Source organism: Poromitra crassiceps, assembly GCF_964638095.1.
Source record: "Poromitra crassiceps genome assembly, chromosome: 4".
In the NCBI taxonomy this organism is placed as follows: domain Eukaryota; kingdom Metazoa; phylum Chordata; class Actinopteri; order Beryciformes; family Melamphaidae; genus Poromitra; species Poromitra crassiceps.
In genome coordinates this window covers 37229446-37251342 of record NC_139626.1, presented here as the reverse complement: position 1 = coordinate 37251342, position 21897 = coordinate 37229446, and the positions used below count along the sequence as shown (strand labels likewise).

General features: G+C 43.7%; 1 protein-coding gene across 1 annotated transcript in view; it reads right to left on the bottom strand.

Annotated features, from left to right (window-relative positions):
* Positions 1–1201: 1201 nt before the first annotated feature.
* cxxc4 (CXXC finger 4) overlaps positions 1202–21897 on the bottom strand; it is a gene marked incomplete at both ends in the record, with an annotated part of 32934 nt that continues 12238 nt past the window's right edge. The window contains one exon of the mRNA XM_083635173.1: positions 1202–1246. Within this exon, the coding sequence (XP_083491299.1) occupies positions 1202–1246 (45 nt within the window). The remainder of the gene's footprint in view (positions 1247–21897) is intronic.

Below are 21897 nucleotides of genomic sequence, written 5' to 3'. Positions count from 1 at the left end.
CGAGATTTCACCTATTTGCCATCTGCCTGTTAGTAAAACGACAAGATAGATGCCCTTCTCTTCCCTGTGCGTGTAGTAGAAAAATAGCGACCGCTAGTTAGCTTAGCATAATGACTGGTAGTCAATGGTACAGAAAAACACATAAAATGCATCCATAATACTGCTCACCTGGCGTAATCCAAGTCTCCACAAACCATGAGATGCCAAGATGACTTGAAAAGACGTCATTTACACCCTGTTTTTAGCAGGCTACAGTAACAGCCCCTGGCATTCGTTTTTGCTCATGTTAATGGGGGTAGGCCAGCCAGTACCATTGACTACCATTCATTGTGCTAAGCTAACTACCTCTACTACATGCACAGAGAAGAGGAAGATCTTCTCGTCTTACTATTGGTTAGATGGCTAATGAAGTGTTCCTTTAATTGTGGTTATTGAGTCTATTTCTGCAGTAACTGCACTTATGGCTGTTTACTCTACTAACGTTAACGTTACTGCTCGTTGCTTTGGGAGCTGCCATGCTGTTTTGCCAACACATCCCTGATTGGCCGGTTACTTTGTCAATTACGAGGCAGGTCCCTGATTGGCCCGTGCACTTTGTAATTTCTGAAAATTGCTGTGGGCGGGCTGGAGGCCGGACAGTGAGGTCATGTGATCAGTATGGTTTTAGCAGGCTAAGCCAGAGGGGCATCTGGAAATGCTTTGCAAATTAAATGAAAGACAGAACTGGATAAGATGATTCAGTTTGATACAATAATTTAAAAGTCAAACAAAATGAAAAGTTGAAGAATAATCAACAAAATAGATTATTGCTCCAGAGTAGTGTGTGTGTGTGTTGTGTTTGTTATATTGTCAATCCTTGTGGCCTCTTCTTTTTGACGGATTCAGTATGATTGTATGATTGTCTATTGAGTCCTTTACATAGGATTGGCTGTAAACGTACAGCCACAACACTGAAAACACATTCATAGACACCAAAAATATACATTATGATACTGTCAAAAGGTACAATAATTACACAGAAAAGGAAATTACAGAGTTAAACCAACACCATTATGTTTTCATTTATCTTTTGTCCACTTTTCTTCTCTCCTCTTCTCCAAATCTGGTGGGGTTTGGGTTCTGTGAACCCCTCAAGTGCTGCTGGCAGAGAGTCAGAGTCCCACCTGCCCTCCTGCTGGCTGGGCGGCCATGGCTGGCCGCTCTAAAAGAACCACCGAAACGCCTCTCCGTTGTTGACCGGTGTCCTCTGTGGGGAGACACAAGGAGACATTGTAAGTTGCAGGTTTCAAGGTAGTCATTAAATCTCTCCATATTATAGAAAGTAAAAAAACAAACATTTATGTGTAGAAATTATAGACACATTTGAAAGTCAATAATCCATAAAAGTGTTGCCAGCCATGGATCATAGCAGTTTGTAAGAACATGTACATTCAGTCAAATAAAAACCTAGCAGAGGAGCACTTCAGCCCAACCCCAAACCCAGTATTTCATCAAAGAGCAAGCCAAGGTGATTACATCCTCGTCCCACCCACACCCAAATAATCATTATGCTGGGTGAAATATTCAATACAAATTCCCAAGAAGCAACAATGAGCCATTTAATTACTGTGAGCTGTAGCCGCAGTGAGGGGGAACAGTGCATCGTTTCAATTTGAGCCTGCGCCAACACGCGCCCCTGCGCCTCCCTCTCCCCCAAAGCCCTATGCCAGAGTGACAGCCTCTCCTTTTGGAAACTCATTTCCAAGTCAGAAACATAAAATACTGACGTCTCCCACCAATCCCCATGACCAATTAGCACATTTTTTGATTATTTTTTCGCTGTTGACGGGGGGGAAATGGTGCATGATCACAACTAAAATCACTTTAGTCTGAGAGGAGGGCAATTTGACATTTTAATCATTTTAATAACAAGTGTCATCTGTGACTCTTCAAAGGCATGTTGACGCTCAGAGCCGGATCGGATGCTACTGCCTCTACAGTTTTCGGACCACATGCAAACAGTATTTTAGGTGTGTGGATGATGGTCTAGAACAGTGATACTCAACCCGAGGCTCTAGAGCCACATGCGGCTCCGTTATGGGTAGTTGTGGCTCTTTTAAGTCCTACTTAAAATAAATACATTTATACAAATCTTTAAAAAACAAAGGGAGGAAAGGGACTGTTTGTGGATTGTGGCTCTTGCAATAATTTTTGTTTTGTCAACGTGGCTCCTGAGTAGGGCAAGGTTGCGTACCACTGGTCTACAACAAGGTTAGTAGTGACCCACTCCATCCTCCACATACAAACTTGTAAGAATTCTGTGCATTTTGAAAATTGTAAAGACGCTTGTTTTAACCCCCAGTGTTCCAACACAAGCAGTTTGCCCTCTATAGCCAGGTTTATCATGTAAACAGCATTATCTAATATCTATCTCAGACTGGATAAATACTTACTTAGCATACACAAAGCAGTTTGGAAAACCACACTGCATAAACTATCTGAGTGAATATGAGTTTGCATTATTAGGGTATAAGAAGGGCAGTGAAGTAGCTAACGCTGGTTTACTGGGCCTGGTAACTACATCGCCCTCAAACAATGAATTAGAAGTAACAAGAAATGAAAATGAAATAAGACCCCAGTCTGTATCTCCAACAGATCTAGCCAAAGCCCACAGTCACATTCCTTGTAAGGTTAATAATCACAAAATAGTTTCATGAAGCAATAGATATAAGACCCACACTAAGACAAAGACAAAATTTCTGAGTAGGAAGAGCATACACAATTACACCTACAAATTATAAGCCTATAGTCTACAGGTAGGGCTGGGCAAGATGGATAAAATCAAATATCACAATGTTTTTGACCAAATACCTCAAGATCGATATTGTGACAATATTGTAGCAGGCAGGCGCGGACTGCATAATCGGGCACGTCGGGCCGATGCCCGGTGGCCTGGCCTGGCCTGGCCTGCAAAAAAAAAAAAAGAATTGTGTGTGTGTGTCCGCAGTCAGGCCACTCACTGAACAGCAGGCCACGTGCCGCCTACTGTTTTACTAGTGGTTTTATTACTTTATTAGTTAGTCTGAAGTTATAATTACACCTCAGGGTTAAAGTGGGTGCATCTCATTGTAAAATTGGACTCAGAAGCTCGGAACCATAGACGGTATGAAAATATGGACAGAGCCACCGTGATGTCACTCATTCATTTCTGGACTCTTGTGTTGGAGCCTTGAGTTTTGCATTGCTCAACACTTGGCTATAGGCTATAGAGACTAAAACCATTGTTGGCCTAATTTTTCAGAAACAAAGGTTGGGGCTTGAGCAGAACACACTATGATGTCTTTAATGTTAGGGGCTTGCTTAAACAGGAAGATGTTTAATGAAACTGAGAATATGTCAATGTTTATTATTATTGTTATTGTTATGACGTGTAGTTCTTAAGCCTGTGGAGAATAACGCAGTATGCACGATCTGATCACTCTTCCTTAAATAAAGTTTGCTGTGAAGCGTTTGTACAGAGGCATGTTTTGGTTTTACTTCTTCATATTATACTTGCAGTTATCTAGGCAATGTTGATGTTTCTATTAGTGAACAAATAGGTAACATATATCATCGCATTAGCATTATATTCACTAAATCTAGCTTCAAACGCCTCAAATTCGGCTTCAAACGGCCCAAATTGGGCTTCACACGGCCCAAGTTTTTCACACGCGCGTTGGCCCGTATCGGCCTGGCCTGCTTGGTATCTAATGCCCGGCCTGAATTATGCTCCCAGTCCGCCCCTGGTAGCAGGGATGATGACTATTGGTGCTTTAACAAAATATTTACACAATGGGATTTTTTGATAAATAATCATCAATAATGTGGATATAATGACTTTGTGGGTAAAGGCAAATAATATAACAGCTAGAACAGTCTGGTAAGTTCAGAAAAAATTACATCTGTATCTGTTTACATCTTTACTGTAATGCAGCCGTTAAAACCGGGAAAAGACAACTTTCTGTCCCGTCCCACTGATGATGTCATCAGTGATGTCATAAATTCACACACACACACACACACACACACACACACACACACACAACCACTGATGATGTCATCACTGATGTCATAAATACACACACAAAGTCTCAGTGATGATGTCATCAGTGATGTCATAAATAAAAAAGGAATCGAGCGCGTGTAGCGCGCGAGATGGCTAATATCAATATCCTGCATATATTGCGCAACCTTATCTACAGGCTAGACTAACAGTCAGCTGTCACTTCATTGGCAGGTTCTTGCTCATCACACACATTCTGGAGGCATGCATCCATTCATATGTGTGTAGGCCTACCGGGAGGGGGGAAATGGTTGGGGGGTTGGGGGCTTGGAGGGGGGGGAACCATTTACCATTTTTCACACTACATTAAGAAAGTACCATTACCCTTTCGAGTGAATAATGCAGGGCCTAGAACAGCAGGGAGCCATCATCACTAATTTAAATTTATGGACGAAATGACACACCAAGATGTTTCAAAGGGACGAGACCTCATTCTAGATCTGACGTTATCTAATTGCAGTGAACAGATGCCCGCCCACTTGTTATGTCACTGTAGATCCAGTAATTGTTTTTTGCCATTTATTGGAAGCAATCAAGCTTTTTTTTCTTTCTTTTTTTTTAATGGCATTTCGGCTTTATTAGGTATTTCACAGAAGAGACAGGAAGGATGGGTGAGAAAGAGGGGAACATCTCAAACTCAGTATGTTTGAGCCGACTCAGCCACTACAGCATCCTGGAGGCAATCAAGCTTTATTGAGAAATTCAAATGACTTGTTTTTTCTTTTCAAGTGCCAAAAAAAAAAAAAAAAAAGTACTTTTCTGGCCTATTTTTTGTGTGGTTCACTTGCGGAAAGAATATTCCACGTTCTTGTCAGCACTGTATGCTCAGCATACTCTTAGCACTCTGATGCTGACATTTTAAAATATTTCAGCTTAGAGTAATAATCCCATTTTTTTTTAAATCAATAGGCTAAGTGTCCATTTTGCTACTCTCTATTTCAGATTGATACAACACAATAGTGATTTAACCTGGTGTCTGGTCCTGGGATAAATCCTCTGGCGCACATGTTTCCGGCAGCAGTAACAGCGGTTTTATTTGAAATAAATAGAAGATGAACTGGGCAGTTCAGCATGAGCAGTGATAGCCACCATGGTTGACCAGACAAAGAACAGGCGGGCTGTTACCTACAGAAACTACCGTACAGAAACTACCGTTACCTACAGAAACTCAAACTGCACCAACAGAAAATCCAACCCAGTGTTTCCCCTACCATAGCCCACCCCCCAGCAGGACCCCCGTTTCATTTCAGCTCAGTGTTAGGGTCTCTACTGCGTTTTGCTGTTATGCTAGTTTCTCTCCTCTCTGCTTCATGGCACAGGGCGGACATTAAGACAGTTCTGTTGACCATCTCTGCGTTTTAAATTGATCATCCCCCTAATCCCCCTGCCCTGCCCTGGCCCATCCCACCCCCCAAAGCAGCAAACCTAAGGGAAACACTGCAATCGAAAAGACGTCACAGTACTGGACAAATTTTTTCAGCAATGCCCGCATATAGAGGACGCCAAAATAATAATAGCAATGTGTTAGCACTTAAAGCCAACAGTGTGAGGCAACAGCTACAACTAGTGGTTTCTCCGAGCATTACTAGAGCACCACTAGCTGAAGCTCAGGCTGTGGTTTCTTTCTGTAATTAAATTTTTATTTAAAAAATAGCAGTGTTACAGGCAGAAGTCATACAGCAATCAAATAGCTATTGATGGATGTTGGATTATTAGCTAACGCTGGGGACACACCACAGCACCTTTGGGCTGGTTATATCTATGGAAAAAAGTAGATAAGACAAGACAGCACAATGCCCATTTGGGATGGGTGCTGGATCAAAACAGTACCTTAGAAATAGATAAATTCACATTTAAGCCTTCCTTGCTGTATTTTTTGTATGATAATTTATGTATCTGTTGTTTACTTATTTGGGGGGGATGTGTTGTATGTGTCTTTGTGTGTTCACTTGAAAAATGAAAAAGCAATAAACAGAGTTTAAAAAAAATAGATAAGCTTTGGGCTCGAAACGTCACGCAATAAACACCAGCAAATGGGAGGTCTTTGGTGTACGGATTCTCTGGATATATATATTAGGGATGGGCAACGAATTTCAAATAATCCTTTTTATTATCAAGATTGACTTTTATTATTGGAAGTCGAAAATGGTTTATTTAATTATTAGGTAACCCTTTATTTTACAGGTACCCTAGTTACATATGAACTATTTGTAATTACACATGAACACCAAATGTAATTACACAGTAATTACCAATAGTTATAAATGAAGTTCATATGTAGTTACATTGTAACAGACCTGTAAAATGGAGTGAGTCTGTTCAACTGTAGTTCATATGTAGTTACATTGTAACAGACCTGTAAAATGGAGTGAGTCTGTTCAACTGTAGTTCATATGTAGTTACATTGTAACTGACCTGTAAAATGGAGTGAGTCTGTTCAACTGTAGTTCATATGTAGTTACATGGTACCGGACCTGTAAAGTGGAGTGAGACCGTTCAACTGTAGTTCATATGTAGTTACATGGTACCGGACCTGTAAAGTGGAGTGAGTCTGTTCAACTGTAGTTCATTTGTAGTTACATGGTACCGGACCTGTAAAGTGGAGTGAGTCTATTTAACTGTAGTTCATATGTAGTTACATGGTACCGGACCTGTAAAGAAGCTCCGGGCTGGGACAGAGATTGCTAAAACCCAGTGGTGGATTCGAACCACTGAACTTCTGATTGCAAAGCAGGCAGCTTTAACCACTCAGCCACGAGGGCTTTCCAACTTTCATGGTGGAGTTTAAGAGGATAACTGTATGTCAGTCAGATGTAGTTGCTGTCACTTCATAGCTTTGTTATTATACACAGAGACTTGGGGGGAAATATTGATACTTTATTTAGTTGTAGGTATGATTTTGTCCAGAATTCCCATACAAAAATTCTAATAAAAGTATTGTAGATATAGATCTAACAGTGAAACTATAATCAAAATAGCCATTCTTCTACATTCTAATTGTTAGCTTATTGTAAATGAGTCATTTCCCCATCAATTTCCCAATTTCTCAATTTGTTGGGGACCCAGTCGAAACCCCTCAAAGACCCCTTTGGTCACCAGACCCCCGGATCATCTCTCCCCAAAGTCTATACCCAGCCCAGCCCCGCCACCCCCCCAACCCCCCAAAGTCTATAAATCCCCTAATCCACATAAGGGGGGAACTCCCCCCTATTTGCTAAATAAATTGTATGCACTGTGCTCTAGAAACATTTAGTTATATTTAAAGATTTTAAATAAAAAATACAATCTAATAATTTTCTGAATTGTGGTGTAAATAGGGGAGGGGGGGGCTGGCACAGTCACACTGCAGAAATGCATTCACATTAATCAATATTGCTTGTCTTTCAAGCTACAACTAACAAAGTATCAACATTTTCCCCCAAGTCTATGCTTATAATAACAAAGCTAGGAAGTGACAACTACATCTGACTGACATACAGTTACCCTCTCAAACTCCACTAAGAAAGTTGGAAAGCCCTCGTGGCTGAGTGGTTAACGCCGCCTGCTTTGCAATCTAAAGTTCAGTGGTTCAAATCCACCACTGGCTTTTAGCAATCTCTGTCCCAGGCCAGAGCTTCTTTACAGGTCCGGTGCCATGTTACTACATAGAACTACAGTTAAATAGACTCACTCCACTTTACAGGTCCGGTACCATGTAACTACATATGAACTACAGTTGAATAGACTCACTCCACTTTACAGGTCCATTACAATGTAACTACATATGAACTACAGTTGAATAGACTCACTCCACTTTACAGGTCCGGTACCATGTAACTACATATGAACTACAGTTGAATAGACTCACTCCACTTTACAGGTCCGTTACAATGTAACTACATATGAACTACAGTTGAATAGACTCACTCCACTTTACAGGTCCGTTACCATGTAACTACATATGAACTACAGTTGAACAGACTAACTCCATTTTACAGGTCCGTTACAATGTAACTACAGATGAACATCATTTATAACTATTGGTAATTACTGTGTAATTACATTTGGTGTTCATGTGTAATTACAAATAGTTCATATGTAACTAGGGTACCTGTAAAATAAAGGGTTACCAATTATTACTTATAATTCTTTATTTTTATAACACATTTGTCCATGTGACTTTGCCGTAGGAACTGCGCACTGGAGCAGAACAGCTCTGCTCTGGCCTCAGCTGACAGTAGTGCAGCACCCAGTAGCTCTAGAAATGCTAGGAATGTAGTAGAAATGGTCTTAAACTGTCTATATTACAGCAACACTCAGCCACAAGGGGAAGGTTTCAAGGCTTGTTACTGCATGAAGAAAAGCTGATATTCTGGCCATCTCGGTGCTATGCTAATGCTAGCATTGCTAACGGCTAACGTATGCTCAGGTCCTCAGGTCTGGCTGCCTAATGGAGTGCCAAAGTCACCCCCTCTCCCTGTCCATGGGCTTTCATCCGCCATTCATTTTTCCATATACCTTGCATAAAATGCTTATAAAAATTGTTTTACTTGGTCAAACCAAGACATTCAACTATACTTAGAATCAGGGGAGACCATGTAAAATTTGACTTGATTTATTTTTCTTTTTTTTAGGGGTGGGCGAATTTTCGACGAAAAGTGGACTTTGGCCCTGCGAATTCTGACTAGTGTTTTTGCTAGAAATGCCCATCCCTAATATATATGGGCATCAAAACAGATTCAGAGCAGATGTGAATGGACAGTGAGTACAGTTAATTCTGTTGTGTGGACTTTAATGTTTTTCCAGATCCAGTCAGAGCCGTCGCAATTATATCCAATCTCAGATGTTGACAAGTCTTGACCTATTTCTGTGCGCTGGTCAATGACTCATGCTGCAGTCATGTCATATGGAAAAGAAGGTTGACACAAGCTTACTACTTGGAATGACCATTCAAGTCAGATGGAATACTACTTGGAAACTACTTGGGCTTGGCAAAGGACTGATTTTTCTGACTTCCTGAATTTTCACATCGACACAAGGAAGTAGTGGGAACTGCGAAGGGGATGATATATCATTTGTTTCAAATAAAATTATAAAATTAGGGATTTTCATCATGTTTGCTGTTTAGTTTAGCTAAACTCTAATGTATTGCTCTCTAGGTGCGTGTGTGATGAGTGTGAAAAAGCTCAGAATAATTATCAGCAACAAGAGCAACCAAAGTCTACAGAAAACTTCAATCATTCAAGGCTTAAAACTGGCTTTGAACACCTGAACACATCCTAATTGGTGCTAAGTCATTCCGACAGTTATTCCCATATGACATGAATGCAGCATCAGATCTGAACAGAGGCTGCCAATAGCCAGAAGGGGGGGGGGGGATACAGGAAGTGTGGAAAGAAAAATACTTCCATGTTTGTTTTGGTTCTGCGTTATGGTGGCAGAGCTTGTGCTTTTCATGAGACCGGGGTGTTAGAACTCAGGTAGTGTGTAATCCCAGTCTTTACCTCATCAAGTGTGGGATCTCAGAATCCAGCTCGGCGTCAATTGTGCCCCTCTGTACCCCGCCTTGTGTAATGTCCCCCCGCAGCTGGGAATCGAACTCGGAACCTCCGACATCTGTCGCTAGAGCATCTCTTGAGGTCTCGGGGGGTGAGGTTTACTCACTGCACAGCACTACCCACTGGTTACTGTTACACCTCTCCGATGCAAAATCTGCAGTGGCGGTCATGCCCAATATTTCCAGTCTGTTCAGCCCTATAGCGTACCTAATGTAATCTTGCCTCTACTAAATTAAATACATCCTATGACATTAAGACACTCATTCCATTCAGTGCAGAAGCCTGTGAGTCTGAAGAGACAACAGACACAAAGATAAAATGCCAGGAGTAGAACCGTAATGCAGAATTTATGAGAAGGAAGTTAGCTAACAAATGACCTTAAAAGGACAGCTCACCCTAAAATCCAAAATACCTATTTTACCCCTCACCTGTAGTGCCATTTATCCATCTAGATAATTTTGTGTTAAGCTGTGTTCACACCGAGATATACATTTTTCTCCCCGTCGCTCGATTCAACCCTTTGGAATCGCTCTGTCGCTGTGTTTAAATCGCTCCGCACACCGGGAGCGCGCTCCGCCCTCGGGCCGAGGTGTTCATACTCAGAGCTCGGAGAGACTATTTGTCACAATTGGCAGCACCTGTGTCGGCCTGCTGATAGATGTGGGCGGGGTGCAGCGAGCTTCGAGGGAGATCTTCACTGTCAAGAAACAAGCAGCACACAGCTCTAACGTTAGACAGGATGAAAACGCAAACAACACAACTGTGTTTTCCCCCGATGCAAGAATGAATAAATACTCCGGGGTTACGGCAGCGTTGAGTGGCGAGCGACTGTTGTCAGCGAAATTTCGCTCGAGTTGGGATATTTCATCTCGGGCGACGAGCAGATTTTCGCCCTATCGCTCTGTCGCTGTCGCTCGGACGCCCAGCGATTTTTCTCCCGGGCGAATATACGCTCAATCGCTCGTTTGCATTGACTTTGTATGTAAACTCGATGCCAGCGAAAAACTTTAATAGGTCGGTGTGAACGCACCTTTAATTGCCTAAGTTTGGGAGATATCGGGCGTAGAGATTTCTGCCTTCTCTCCAATACAATGGAACTGGATGGCACTCGGCTTGTGATACTCAAAGCGCCAAAATAATGCATTTGAAAAACAGCAATGTCTCTTTCCAGAAACCATGACCCGGTTACTCAAGATAATCCACAGACCTTGTTGCAAGCAGTTTCATGTAGGAACTATTTTCTCTTGACACAACTACATCTTCTAACTGAGCTGCTAGCTAGTTCCTACATGAAACTAGCTAGCAGCTCAGTTAGAGCAGCAGCTAGCTATTAGCTAGTGGGAGTAGTTTGGTCGAAAAGGAAAATAGTTCCTAGATTATCCTGTTCACAACAAGGTCTGTGGATTATCTTGGGTAACCAGGTCATGATTTCTGGAAAGAGACATTGTTGTTGATTTTTTCAAATGTATGTTTTTGGTGCTTTGAGCATCACAAGCCGAGTGCCATCCAGTTCCATTGTATTGGAGAGAAGGCAGACATATTTAGGGCCGATATCTCCAAAACTCAGGCAACTAACACAAAATGCTCTAGATGGATAAATAGCACTACAGTTGAGAGGAAAAAACAGTATTTTTGGATTTTAGGGTGAGCTGTCCCTTTAATAGCTTAGTCTGAACATAGGATCATACAGTACAAAGACTAGGGCCATATGAAATCAGTTTTAATTTTTTCTCCAAATTATGTTTTTTTCCCCCAACTTCAGTTTTTTTCCATCTTAATTTTAATTTAGGGGTCAGGATCGAGACTTTTTCATTCATATGATGACTTGGCTCTCTCAGACAGCCTCTTCAACATGTTTCTCAAGGTGAAAACCAACTTGTGAGGTGATGTAAGGGTCCCACGCAAGACTGACCCGCCTCTCAAAACACCCCAATCCAAATCTCTAGGCCTATTTTACAATTAGGAAATAATTTAGGTTACTACAATAATTAGGTCTACTTTAGATTTTGCTAATTAAGCCTACTTTTAGCTATTTCAGCCAAATTGGGGAGAATTCTGCATTTTTCCATGTTTTACAGTTGATTCAATTTTTATTACCAAATTCCATGATTCCGTCCGTTTCCCCCCGTTTTGCAGAAATCCTATGGCCCTAAAAGACCCTTCAATGTATTTTGTGTGTGTGGCCCCACTGTAACATTCTGCTGCAACTAAAGCACATACAGTAATCAGTTATTATGTTCCTACTAGTGCTGTGACTGTCCCTTTTTACTGTTTATTTTAATCCCTCTGAAATTAGCCTACAGACAAACAAAATGTAACGTGAGTGAAGGGTGACTATCCAAGCGTTTTAAAACCTAATGTATTGGCTAAATGGAATTTGGTTTCAATGTCAGAGGAAAATAGTACAGGGTTACATGGAGATGCTGCGACCAGAAATGGATGGAAACAGAAATAGAGCGGAAACCAGAGAGCTGGAGAGTATTGCGAGTGAGGGAGAACAATGAGACTAATCTGTAGTTTAGCGCATTTTCATGTTCACACATAATTAAGAAACCCGCCAAGCTATCGCAAAGCGTCTCAACGAACAAATCCCAGCGAAAAAAAGAAAAGGGGGAAACACGAACACGGCGCTGGGAAAAGTCTGCCAAAGCGAACATCATCCAACAGCCGACAGATTCGAGAAGGTGATACTTTGCGAGGCGAGGCGAGGGGGAGAGAAGGAGGGGAGGTGAGAATGTTTATCTTGATCCATATTCTCACATTGATCAGTCCCTGGTGGAAGTGTGGCTCGCCAGAGACAATAATGACCCTGATCTGGGCACTCGGCATGTCTCTGTTTTGTTAAGTTCCCCTGTTATCGATCCAGTGGGGCTCGAGTGCTGCTTGGATTCACTCCCGGGCCCCCGTCGCCTCGGCACACTGCGGTGACCCGGCACAAAGAAGGCTCAATTAGCAAAGCTCCGCGTCGCCTCGCTCCCCCACCTGCAGGCGCCTTCCAAATCACTCCATCAACCGCCAGGGAGAGAGAGAGAGAGAGAGGGAGGGAGAAAAAACAGGAGAAAAACAGAAACAACAAATACAAAGACAGAGAGAGAGAGAGAGAGAGAGAAAGAGAGAGAGAAGGACAGAGGGGGGAGCAGACAATAAGTGAGCAAGGGAGGGGTGGTCGGGGGGGGGGCAGGGGTTGATCGGGTTCCACCCGGGAGGACGCGGGAGGACGCGGGAGCAACGCCAGGGTTTCACCTCCAATCAGGACGCCATGGCAGCGGCTCAGCCTCACGTCAACAGCGCTGCCTCTGCAGCACAGCACAGCACACATCACAGCCCGGCTGCACAGAGGGAAAGACAATATCCTCCTCTGGCAACCAGCGCGCACACAGCCCAGAAATTGGACGGGCCGGTGGAAGAGGAAGAGATTTTCGGCAGACCTCAAATTAACCCCCGCCGCACCATCGCTCGCGGTGTGCTGTCTGTGCATTCTAAGTGTCTGCCAGAGTGACTGCCGGTGTCGGCAAGTGACTTGCGGGTGATAACAAGACTGAAAAACCCCCGGAGATGTGGTGGAATTATTCTCTGTGGGCTGTGGCGAGGCGCTGTGTGAGGTCTCTGGGCGACCACGACACACCCGTGATGCTAATTGAGGCTGGCAGGTGCGGTTAATGCTGAAGCCTCGCACGTCCCGGGCTGATTGAGAGGGGAGGAGGGGAGGGGGGGGGGGGGGGGGGGGTGGCAAGACGGGGGAAGGGGGGGGGGGGGGGTTGCTGGGATGGGGAGCCTCTAACGGGACAGTGAATCATAATCAAACCAGCAGGCTGGCACAGTGTCTGCCTGTAAACTCTCCGCTCATCAGCACAGCCTAATTGCGGGGACGCATGCACGCTCACGCAACATAAACTTCCAACCACCATCTAAAATAAGATCAGGTTAAGCCTCGCACGCATCCCTCAAACACACACACACACACACACACACACACAATCCTCATCCCAAAGCCCACCGCTGCCCCCCCCCCTCCTCCCCTGCAGCCTTGGTGTGGCACCGAGCCGGGGCCGGAGATAAAGCACTCAAGACGATGAGGATGATAATGGCAGACGCCGCAGCGCCTCCGAATTCAATCAGCGCCGGGACGTCAATGCGGATGAGTGTAAAAGTGAAATATGCTGGCCGGCGTGTGTTAAGAGACGCCACACAGGGCTCTGCAGAGACAACAACACAAACGAGAGGACGGCGAGGGGGGAAAAGCACGACGGAGAGAGAGAGAGAGAGAGAGAGAGAGAGAGAGAGAGAGAGAGAGAGAGAGAGAGAGAGAGAGAGAGAAAAAGAAAGAAAGAAATGAAAATAATGTGTCTCTACGCCCACGGCTCCGCTTCCCGGCACAATCCCACCGGCATCCTGAGCAGCCCTACTTTAACCACAGACTGTGAATAAATTACCCTTTTGAACTCGGGGTGATTGCAAATGTGCCCCGCTTTCTCTGGAGACGTGTCTGGCACTAACCCACAGCTTTACCCTCCCAGCCAGCCTTGTCACAGAGCACCCCCCCCCCCCCACCCCTCCCCGCCCCCACCCCATCCCTCCCTCCCAGCTGGCGCACGCACACACACACACACACACACACACACACACACACACGATCATAAAACTTTTAATTGACCGTAATTAAGGGAGACAATTTCTGTGAACTCTCTCTTCTCTTCTCTCCCTCTCTCTCTCTTTCTGTCTAGGAATGTTCAAGAATCTCCTCATGCTCTGAGAATGGGGGGGGGGGGGGGGGGGGGGGTTAAAAAGAAAATCTGTACTAGAGATGAAAAAGTGGCCTGGGGAAAAAAGTGTAGTGGCTGAAAAATCAGAGTGGAGATGGAGCGGATAGGAGGCTATGGGGAAGAGAGAGTGAGAAGGGGAGGGATCTGTAGAGAGAGACAGTGGTGCTGGGCGGGTTGGATCTGGGGAGTGTGCTGATGTGTTTGAGAATGCTCATTATAACGCATGGCCCATACATTACCCTGACATACCTATTATTTATTAACTTACGGGCTAGGAAGCAGGCCAGCGCATTCACAACTGCAATCCCTCAGACGCCGCTCTTGACAGGCCGCGAACAAAAAATATATAAATAAATATCACTCTCCTCTCTCTTGACACGCGCACACATGTTGGGCTCTATTCTCCCACAGGCCATCGGCGCTATTACGGGCCTTAACCGCAAAAAAACGTGCCTTGCGCCTGTTTCGGCAAGATAGCAATAGGCTTTAGGCTGCCAAATGCGCTTTAGGCCGAATGGGCGTGGCGCAGTCCCAAAGTGGGCGTGTCGGCGCTAAATACCAGCCTAGTCATATCTTGGGAGCTGGCCTACATTTAGCGCTTTGCGCTTTTCAAAAGCAGGCCTATTCTTTGCCTTCACTGCTTCTTCTCTGTCACCCTTCTCTCTCTCTCTCTCTGAGTTCCCAGCATGCATTGTGTTTCTTCATTTCGCTACTTAATAGCCACCAAATGAGCCAAAATAGATATAAAAGGTAGTTCTAAATTAATGTGTAATGGTAACACAGCCTGCCATTGTCAACATTTCAATATTGGACCAAATAAAACCTCGAAATGAAAACACCACCCTATGTGAAACATATATGTCCTCCTGGGCATATATATACCCCTTGTCGAGTTAACGTGATTTAGAGAAGTAACAGCGGAACGCGCTTCGGAACGCGCTTCTAATGGCATCTGCTATACTGTGATGTCCGTCCAATAACTTGGCCCTATTTCACATTTAGTTTTACAATAAAAACACATTTATGCAATGACTTGACATAATGTAGGGTATATTTATGTGCATCATCCTTCCTGCAGCAGGCGAGAGAAAATGATATCTTTCTGGACAAACTTTCACCAATCTAATAGGCTATATTTTTCTAGCTGATGCATAGAACATTATTTTCACTTTGATCTTGCTATAGTGTAGCGTATTTACATGCTTGCAGTATTGAAACTGCAGTTAGATTGGTTTGAGAAGCATAATAATATGGAATAATAGCCTATAATGCAGACAGACAGGCTGGATGAAGGGAGGGGGGGGGGGGGGCAGAGCGTTTGGCTTTCGTCTGGTTTTGCGGGATCACTGGAATTGGAGCTAAAAAGGCAAGCGTGCGATTCGTTTATTGCACTTATCCAATGAGCATGACAGTGCATAATTTTACGCCTAAAAGGCGTGGTTGTAATGCTTTGGGCTGCATCTAGCGCCAGCACGACGATATCAAGTGCGCCTTTCCACGCCCACTGCTTTGATCTGCGCCTGCCGCTCGGCCTAGAAACTGCGCCGATGCAACGATAGGGGCCAATAACTCCGGCTGACACCACTTTAGTTGCCTGCATGCTGATTCTTTATATTTTTTTTTACATAATTACAAACACATTTCACACAACGCGTACAATGACTGCAACTGAAATTTGCACAGCTTGGGTCAACCATTTTGTTTTGTCCCCCCCCCCCCCCCCCCCCCCACCGCACTGTTGCACTGTTTTGAGTCCCCAAACAAAACCAACACCTCTGAAAGTTAGCCTGTACATAGTTTGTCTACAGTAGTCTTAATATGAAATGAGGGCGGTGCAAAGCTAGATATCGTCGATTTTGCTTATTGTGATATCGTGATATGGCTTTTGTTTGTTTGTTTGTTTTTCCCATTTATTTATACAGGGGGAGTCTCACTGAGAGCAATGCTCTCTTTTTCAGGAGTGCCCTGTTCACATTCACACCTGGAAGCTGACCAGTACAACCACAGTCTGATCTACTGGCCACTGATCAGCTCCACTGGAGCAGTTGGGGTTAAGGACCTTGCTCAAGGGCACCTCAGTGGTGGTAATGAGGGAGGGGCAAGCGCTGCCTTTTCACTTTCCCCAGTCAGATTTATCCTGCCAGTCCCGGGGATTGAACCGATGACCTTCCGGTCACAAGCTTGCTTCTCTAACCGTTGCGCGACCACTGCCAACCACCGAGTGTTGTCTTTTCCTGGTTTTAAAGGCTACATGAGTAAAGTGATGTAATTTTCTGAACTTGCCAGACTGGTCGTAGCTGTTCTATTATTTGCCTTTACCCACTTAGGGACTGTTCAGACAGGACATAAGTTTGAGCAGCCAGCGCCTTTCTGCAATTCATTCTCTATGGTAAGGACGCGCTAGGAGCGCTCCTCTTTCAAGGAACGCACCTGGCGTTTAAGCGCTCTTGGCGGCTTGTGTTTTTTGGCGGCGTGCTCTGGGCATCTCAAGCTGAAAAAAAGTTGAACATTTGGAGGAAAAGCGCGCTGCTCGTCAATGTCACTCCTCCTACCTCGTCTCCTGCCAGGGGGATCTTCAACCTCCGCTGCTGCCAGAATTGCCAATAATCTGGCTTTCGTCTTTACAGTGCGAACAATCAACAACAAACAGACAAAACTAGCTGGCTACCGTCTGTGTGATCGTTGCGTCCTGAACTGTGCTGCACGCGACGGCAGGGAAAAACAAAACGCACACACAAAAAAACGCTCCGTGCACTGGTCTGTGCATTGGAAGCGCTCTCGACATGATTTCCAAAGCGTTCAGATCTGAAATGCACGTGTCCTGTGTGAACAGCCACTTTAACTGTATATCCACATTAATGATGACTACTTATCAAAAATCTCATTGTGTAAATATTTTGTGAAAGCACCAATAGTCATTCCTACAATATTCTCGCAATATCGATGTCGATGTATTTGGTCAAAAAATATTGTGATATTTCATTTTGTCCATATCGCCCAGCCCTACCTGTGACGTCTCACACGTGGCCTTGACTTACAACTGAACATTTAGTCCACTTTATAGGAAATACAGAGATATATTATCGTGTATCACCATTCAGCCTAAATATGATTTTTGGTCCATATCGCCCCGCGCTATATGAAATGGCTGTAATGGGGGAGGGGGGATTTGCTTTGATTATTTTCTGCGCTAAAGGCAGATAAAACTGCAAAGAGAGAGGAAAGGGGGAGAGAGCTATAGGCAAAGAGCATGTTTGAGAGCCAGCCAAAGATTCAGGGCCGATCTCCAGGTCTGAGAGAGAGAAAGAGAGAGAAAAAGAGAGAGAGAGAGAGAAAGTTTCAGCGGTGCAGTCAGCCTTAACTGATGTGTTATATATTGCCTGTCACTTTATTCTGCAGGAATATTGGGGCGTTGCCAAGCTCAAACCTGGAAGGTATAGCAATCCATCACCTGCGTTCTTACTGGGGTTGGTGGGGGGGTTGAAATCTCATCTTGAAGCTTGTAGCCAATATTCTAGCCACCCAATGCCGTTTATAAAAGGACCCTCTCCAAGGCCGCTCTCACGGACAGACCACTCATCTAGTCCTACACACGCCGCTCCTGCGCCAAAGTGCCGTAACGCAAACAAACCCAGCTTAAAGCCTCAATATTACCGGTATATGCGCAATGATAATAATAATAATAAAAATAAAATAAAAAGTCAATCCATTTACTGGCGATGCTAAGTTGAAGGTGAGGAGGCTGGCTGAAACAGAAGCAGTCATTTACTGGGATAGAAGAATCTCTCTGCTATCTGATGCTCTGCCATGTGGATTAGCTGTTTACGCCTGGAAACATTTGCTCCAGTGTTCTCGGCTTACCAAAACATGCAATAGATGGAATGGTATTAGCTATGAATTACAATAAAGGTACTGTACAGTGCAGAAGCATAAACAATAGTGGAGTTTCTATCTATCTATCCATACACCTATCTATCTATCTATCTATCTATCTATCTATCTATCTATCTATCTATCCATACATCCATCTATCTATCTATCTATCTATCTATCTATCTATCTATCTAACAATAATGTGCTGTATCTATATTGCACTAATACTGTATCTGCAATTTTGGGAAACATTGGTGTAAGCCCATGCAACACAGGCTACTGAATGTGAAATATGAAAAATGAATAATGTCATTACCTTACAGAGTGTAAAGCAATATACAAAAATACATTAAACGCATTGTCCATCAGGCCACTAATTTTGGATTGATTCCTGAGGTTATGGAAGTCCTCCAGTAAAACTTTACGACTATGATAATGACAATATGAACCGTAGGAATTAGAATCAAATAGCTCCCCAGATCTCTGCAATATACTCAATTCAAATCCACGACTCCAGAATGTAATATTCTGCCGTGTTATGAAAACAACCTGAGGTGAAGTCAAGTTTCAGTCAAAAATGGGTGTGCATTCATTAAATAAGGCACATTAGTTTAGGCCTTTTCTGTGGCTCAAATCGTTTCATTTTCACTGCAGGTCATTTCTTCGCTGCACAAATATGAGAGTGTAGGGCTGCATTCAGCAGTGTGCGGGGGGCTTCAAGGCCTGTGGGGCTTAAGCACACAGAGGTCACTTCCCCACCGAAGCTTCACTCAGCCTTATCTATAAGGGAAACCAGAATATACTGTATATGCAATGGGAAAATAAAGAAATATATATATATATATGTACTGTATATGTATACATACATACATACATACATATATATATAATCCCCCCCCCCCCCCCCCTTCCCATTGCATCAGTATTCAATCAATACAAATTTTTACATTTTACTTCGTCAAACCACAGTGAGACCATACAGATGTCAGGCAGACACTGAAATTCTGGTATTATCTCATTAAAATTTCTACGGAGGAATCTAAATTCTGTGATCCACAATTCTACCAATTTTTTTTTTCAAAATAAACATGTCAGATCCTGTGAGAGCTAACAGATTAACTGACATACCATAGGCTATAATTGCTTTCCACCTGATTTTCTTCTAAATATGCATCCAAATGGCAGCACAGACAGCCAGCCCACTTCAGTATGCTCGCTGCACTAATGCATACAGACAAAGAACCCGGCGTGCGGCGCTATCGTAATAACAGCACACCAACACAGAAATACAGCTACAATCTTTTAACTCAAGGTCCCGGCTGCCTTTGCACCAGGCATCCGTTCGAGCAAATCAAGCTAAGTGTATTGCGGATATTTGTGAGTAATGAGGAATTTGGGGATTTTTTGCTGACTAGGCAGGGGTGGAGGAGGGAATGTATGATGGTGTGCTTAAGAGCTCTGCCTGGGGGGTGGGGGGGGGGGGGGGGATGGGGGCGGTCACAGGGGGGAGATTAGGCTGAGGGGCAGCGGAGGAAAACCAAATCCATCTCCATCTCAGAAACATCCTAAAGCAGATTACTCACTTCAGTGGGGGAGAGAGAGAGAGAGAGAGAGAGAGAGAGAAAGACACAGAGGGAACGAGAGAGTGTGAGATGGATGGGAGAGCGCAAAAAATGAGGGAGAGAGAGAGAGTGAGAGCAATTAGCATAGATGCAATTCTGGCATAGTCCTTTTGACTTGATATTTGACCTTCTGCGAGAGCCTTGCCAAATCCGGCCTGAGAGGCACAGACAGACGGGCCATATGGCTGTGTGCTGCTGGAGGCTGTGTGCAGTGTGTGACTCTTCCCAGCCTTCCTATGCTAATGGGGGGAATGTAATTACAGTGCAGTATTCCTATAGGAACTTTATTTGACCAGCCTCCTATAGGAGTGGATTTGCAGTGATATGGGCCGAGCCTTGGGGATTCTGCAAGGGTGGGATGAAAATGTTCTTTTACGGTGCAGTGAAGAAGACATTGGGCGGACAGCGGAACGGACCTGGCATAGCTGGGGTAGTACTGTAGTATAGCTGGGGTAGTACTGTAGTATAGCTGGGGTGCTACTGTAGTATAGCTGGGGTGCTACTGTAGTATAGCTGGGGTAGTACTGTAGTATAGCTGGGGTAGTACTTTAGCATAGCTGGGGTAGTACTGTAGCATAGCTGGGGTAGTACTGTAGTATAGCTGGGGTAGTACTGTAGTATAGCTGGGGTAGTACTGTAGCATAGCTGGGGCAGTACTGTAGCATAGCTGCCGGGGTAGTACTGTAGTATAGCTGGGGTAGTACTGTAGTATAGCTGGGGTAGTACTGTAGTATGCTTGTTCATGTATGTAGTAGTGATGCGTGGGTCAGGTTTTTTCACACGGACACATTCAACATATCCGAACCAGCCAGGACATTTTCCAAAGATCCTTGTGTAACTAAGGCTATATGTACAATATACGAGAGGATGTGACGTGATGTATGGATTCCATTAATTACATTCAAATTTCAATGGAATTTTGTTTATAATTACATTGTGTGTACTGTGTGTAGCCTGACCTGTTCTCAATATTATCTACCCTTAACCCGCCGCACCGGGTTACGGTCGACTAACACACTAGTGATGTGCAGGTGTCGAAGACAATTCAAACGCACGCAGTGAACAGGTTATTTTAGGGTTATTTACCAGCAGATGATGATACTATGACAACTAATCTGTAAACAGGTATTGTAACATGCATGTGAGCAGAATTTTTAAACTTGATGACTTTGGCGGCCCCTTGAGTCCCGTAGTAGTAGAAATTTGCATTGCTGTTGGAAGGCTGTTTTTTGTGTAGCAGGTGTGGAAGTTATGAAGTTTACACAGTTCTAACGAAACAACACTCTCACTGCTGTGGTGAATATATAATAATATAATGCTGTGGTGAATGTGTGACAATATTTTTGCTGGCAAATATTTCAGTTACAACTGGATTGAGCTAGCTAAGCACTTTTGCCTCACAGATGTGGAATTCATTAAGTTTGGGCAATGCTAACAAGACATTTTGGCAAGCAGGCTACTATGATACTGAAAGACTACTAACCGAACAGACCCTAGCAGACAATGTATCGAACAGTGTGGTTATCTTGATTATTCCAGGACTATATTACCTTCAACTACAACAATTGATGCTGCACAGCTATCTAGGCGGTGCAGGGCTACAACATCTGGATGTATCCGTGTAGGCTATGTGTATCTGTATGAAGAATAGACCAATTGAAGTGAGTATACTGCGCTATGTCTAAATTCATTTGATAATACTATATTGAGGTAAATATTCTACATTTCGGGGCTTTAAATGTAGTGATAGAGAGTAGTTACTGGCTTGATTTGTTTAATATTGCCCACTTCAGCAATACTCTGTCATCTTGTGAAATGTTCTTTCTTGTGAATATACAGTATTTAACCTTAATTATGGCGTGCCAGGTCTTCTGCTTGTCATAGTGAGTTTTGTGACATCAGCTGTCTTTGTCAACAAAGCACCAGCATGCCTCCATCAGTAATATTATGAATCAAACTCAAAGGGGCACTAGAGGCAGCCACCACTGGAATTTAACGGAATGGTGGATGAAAGCAAATAT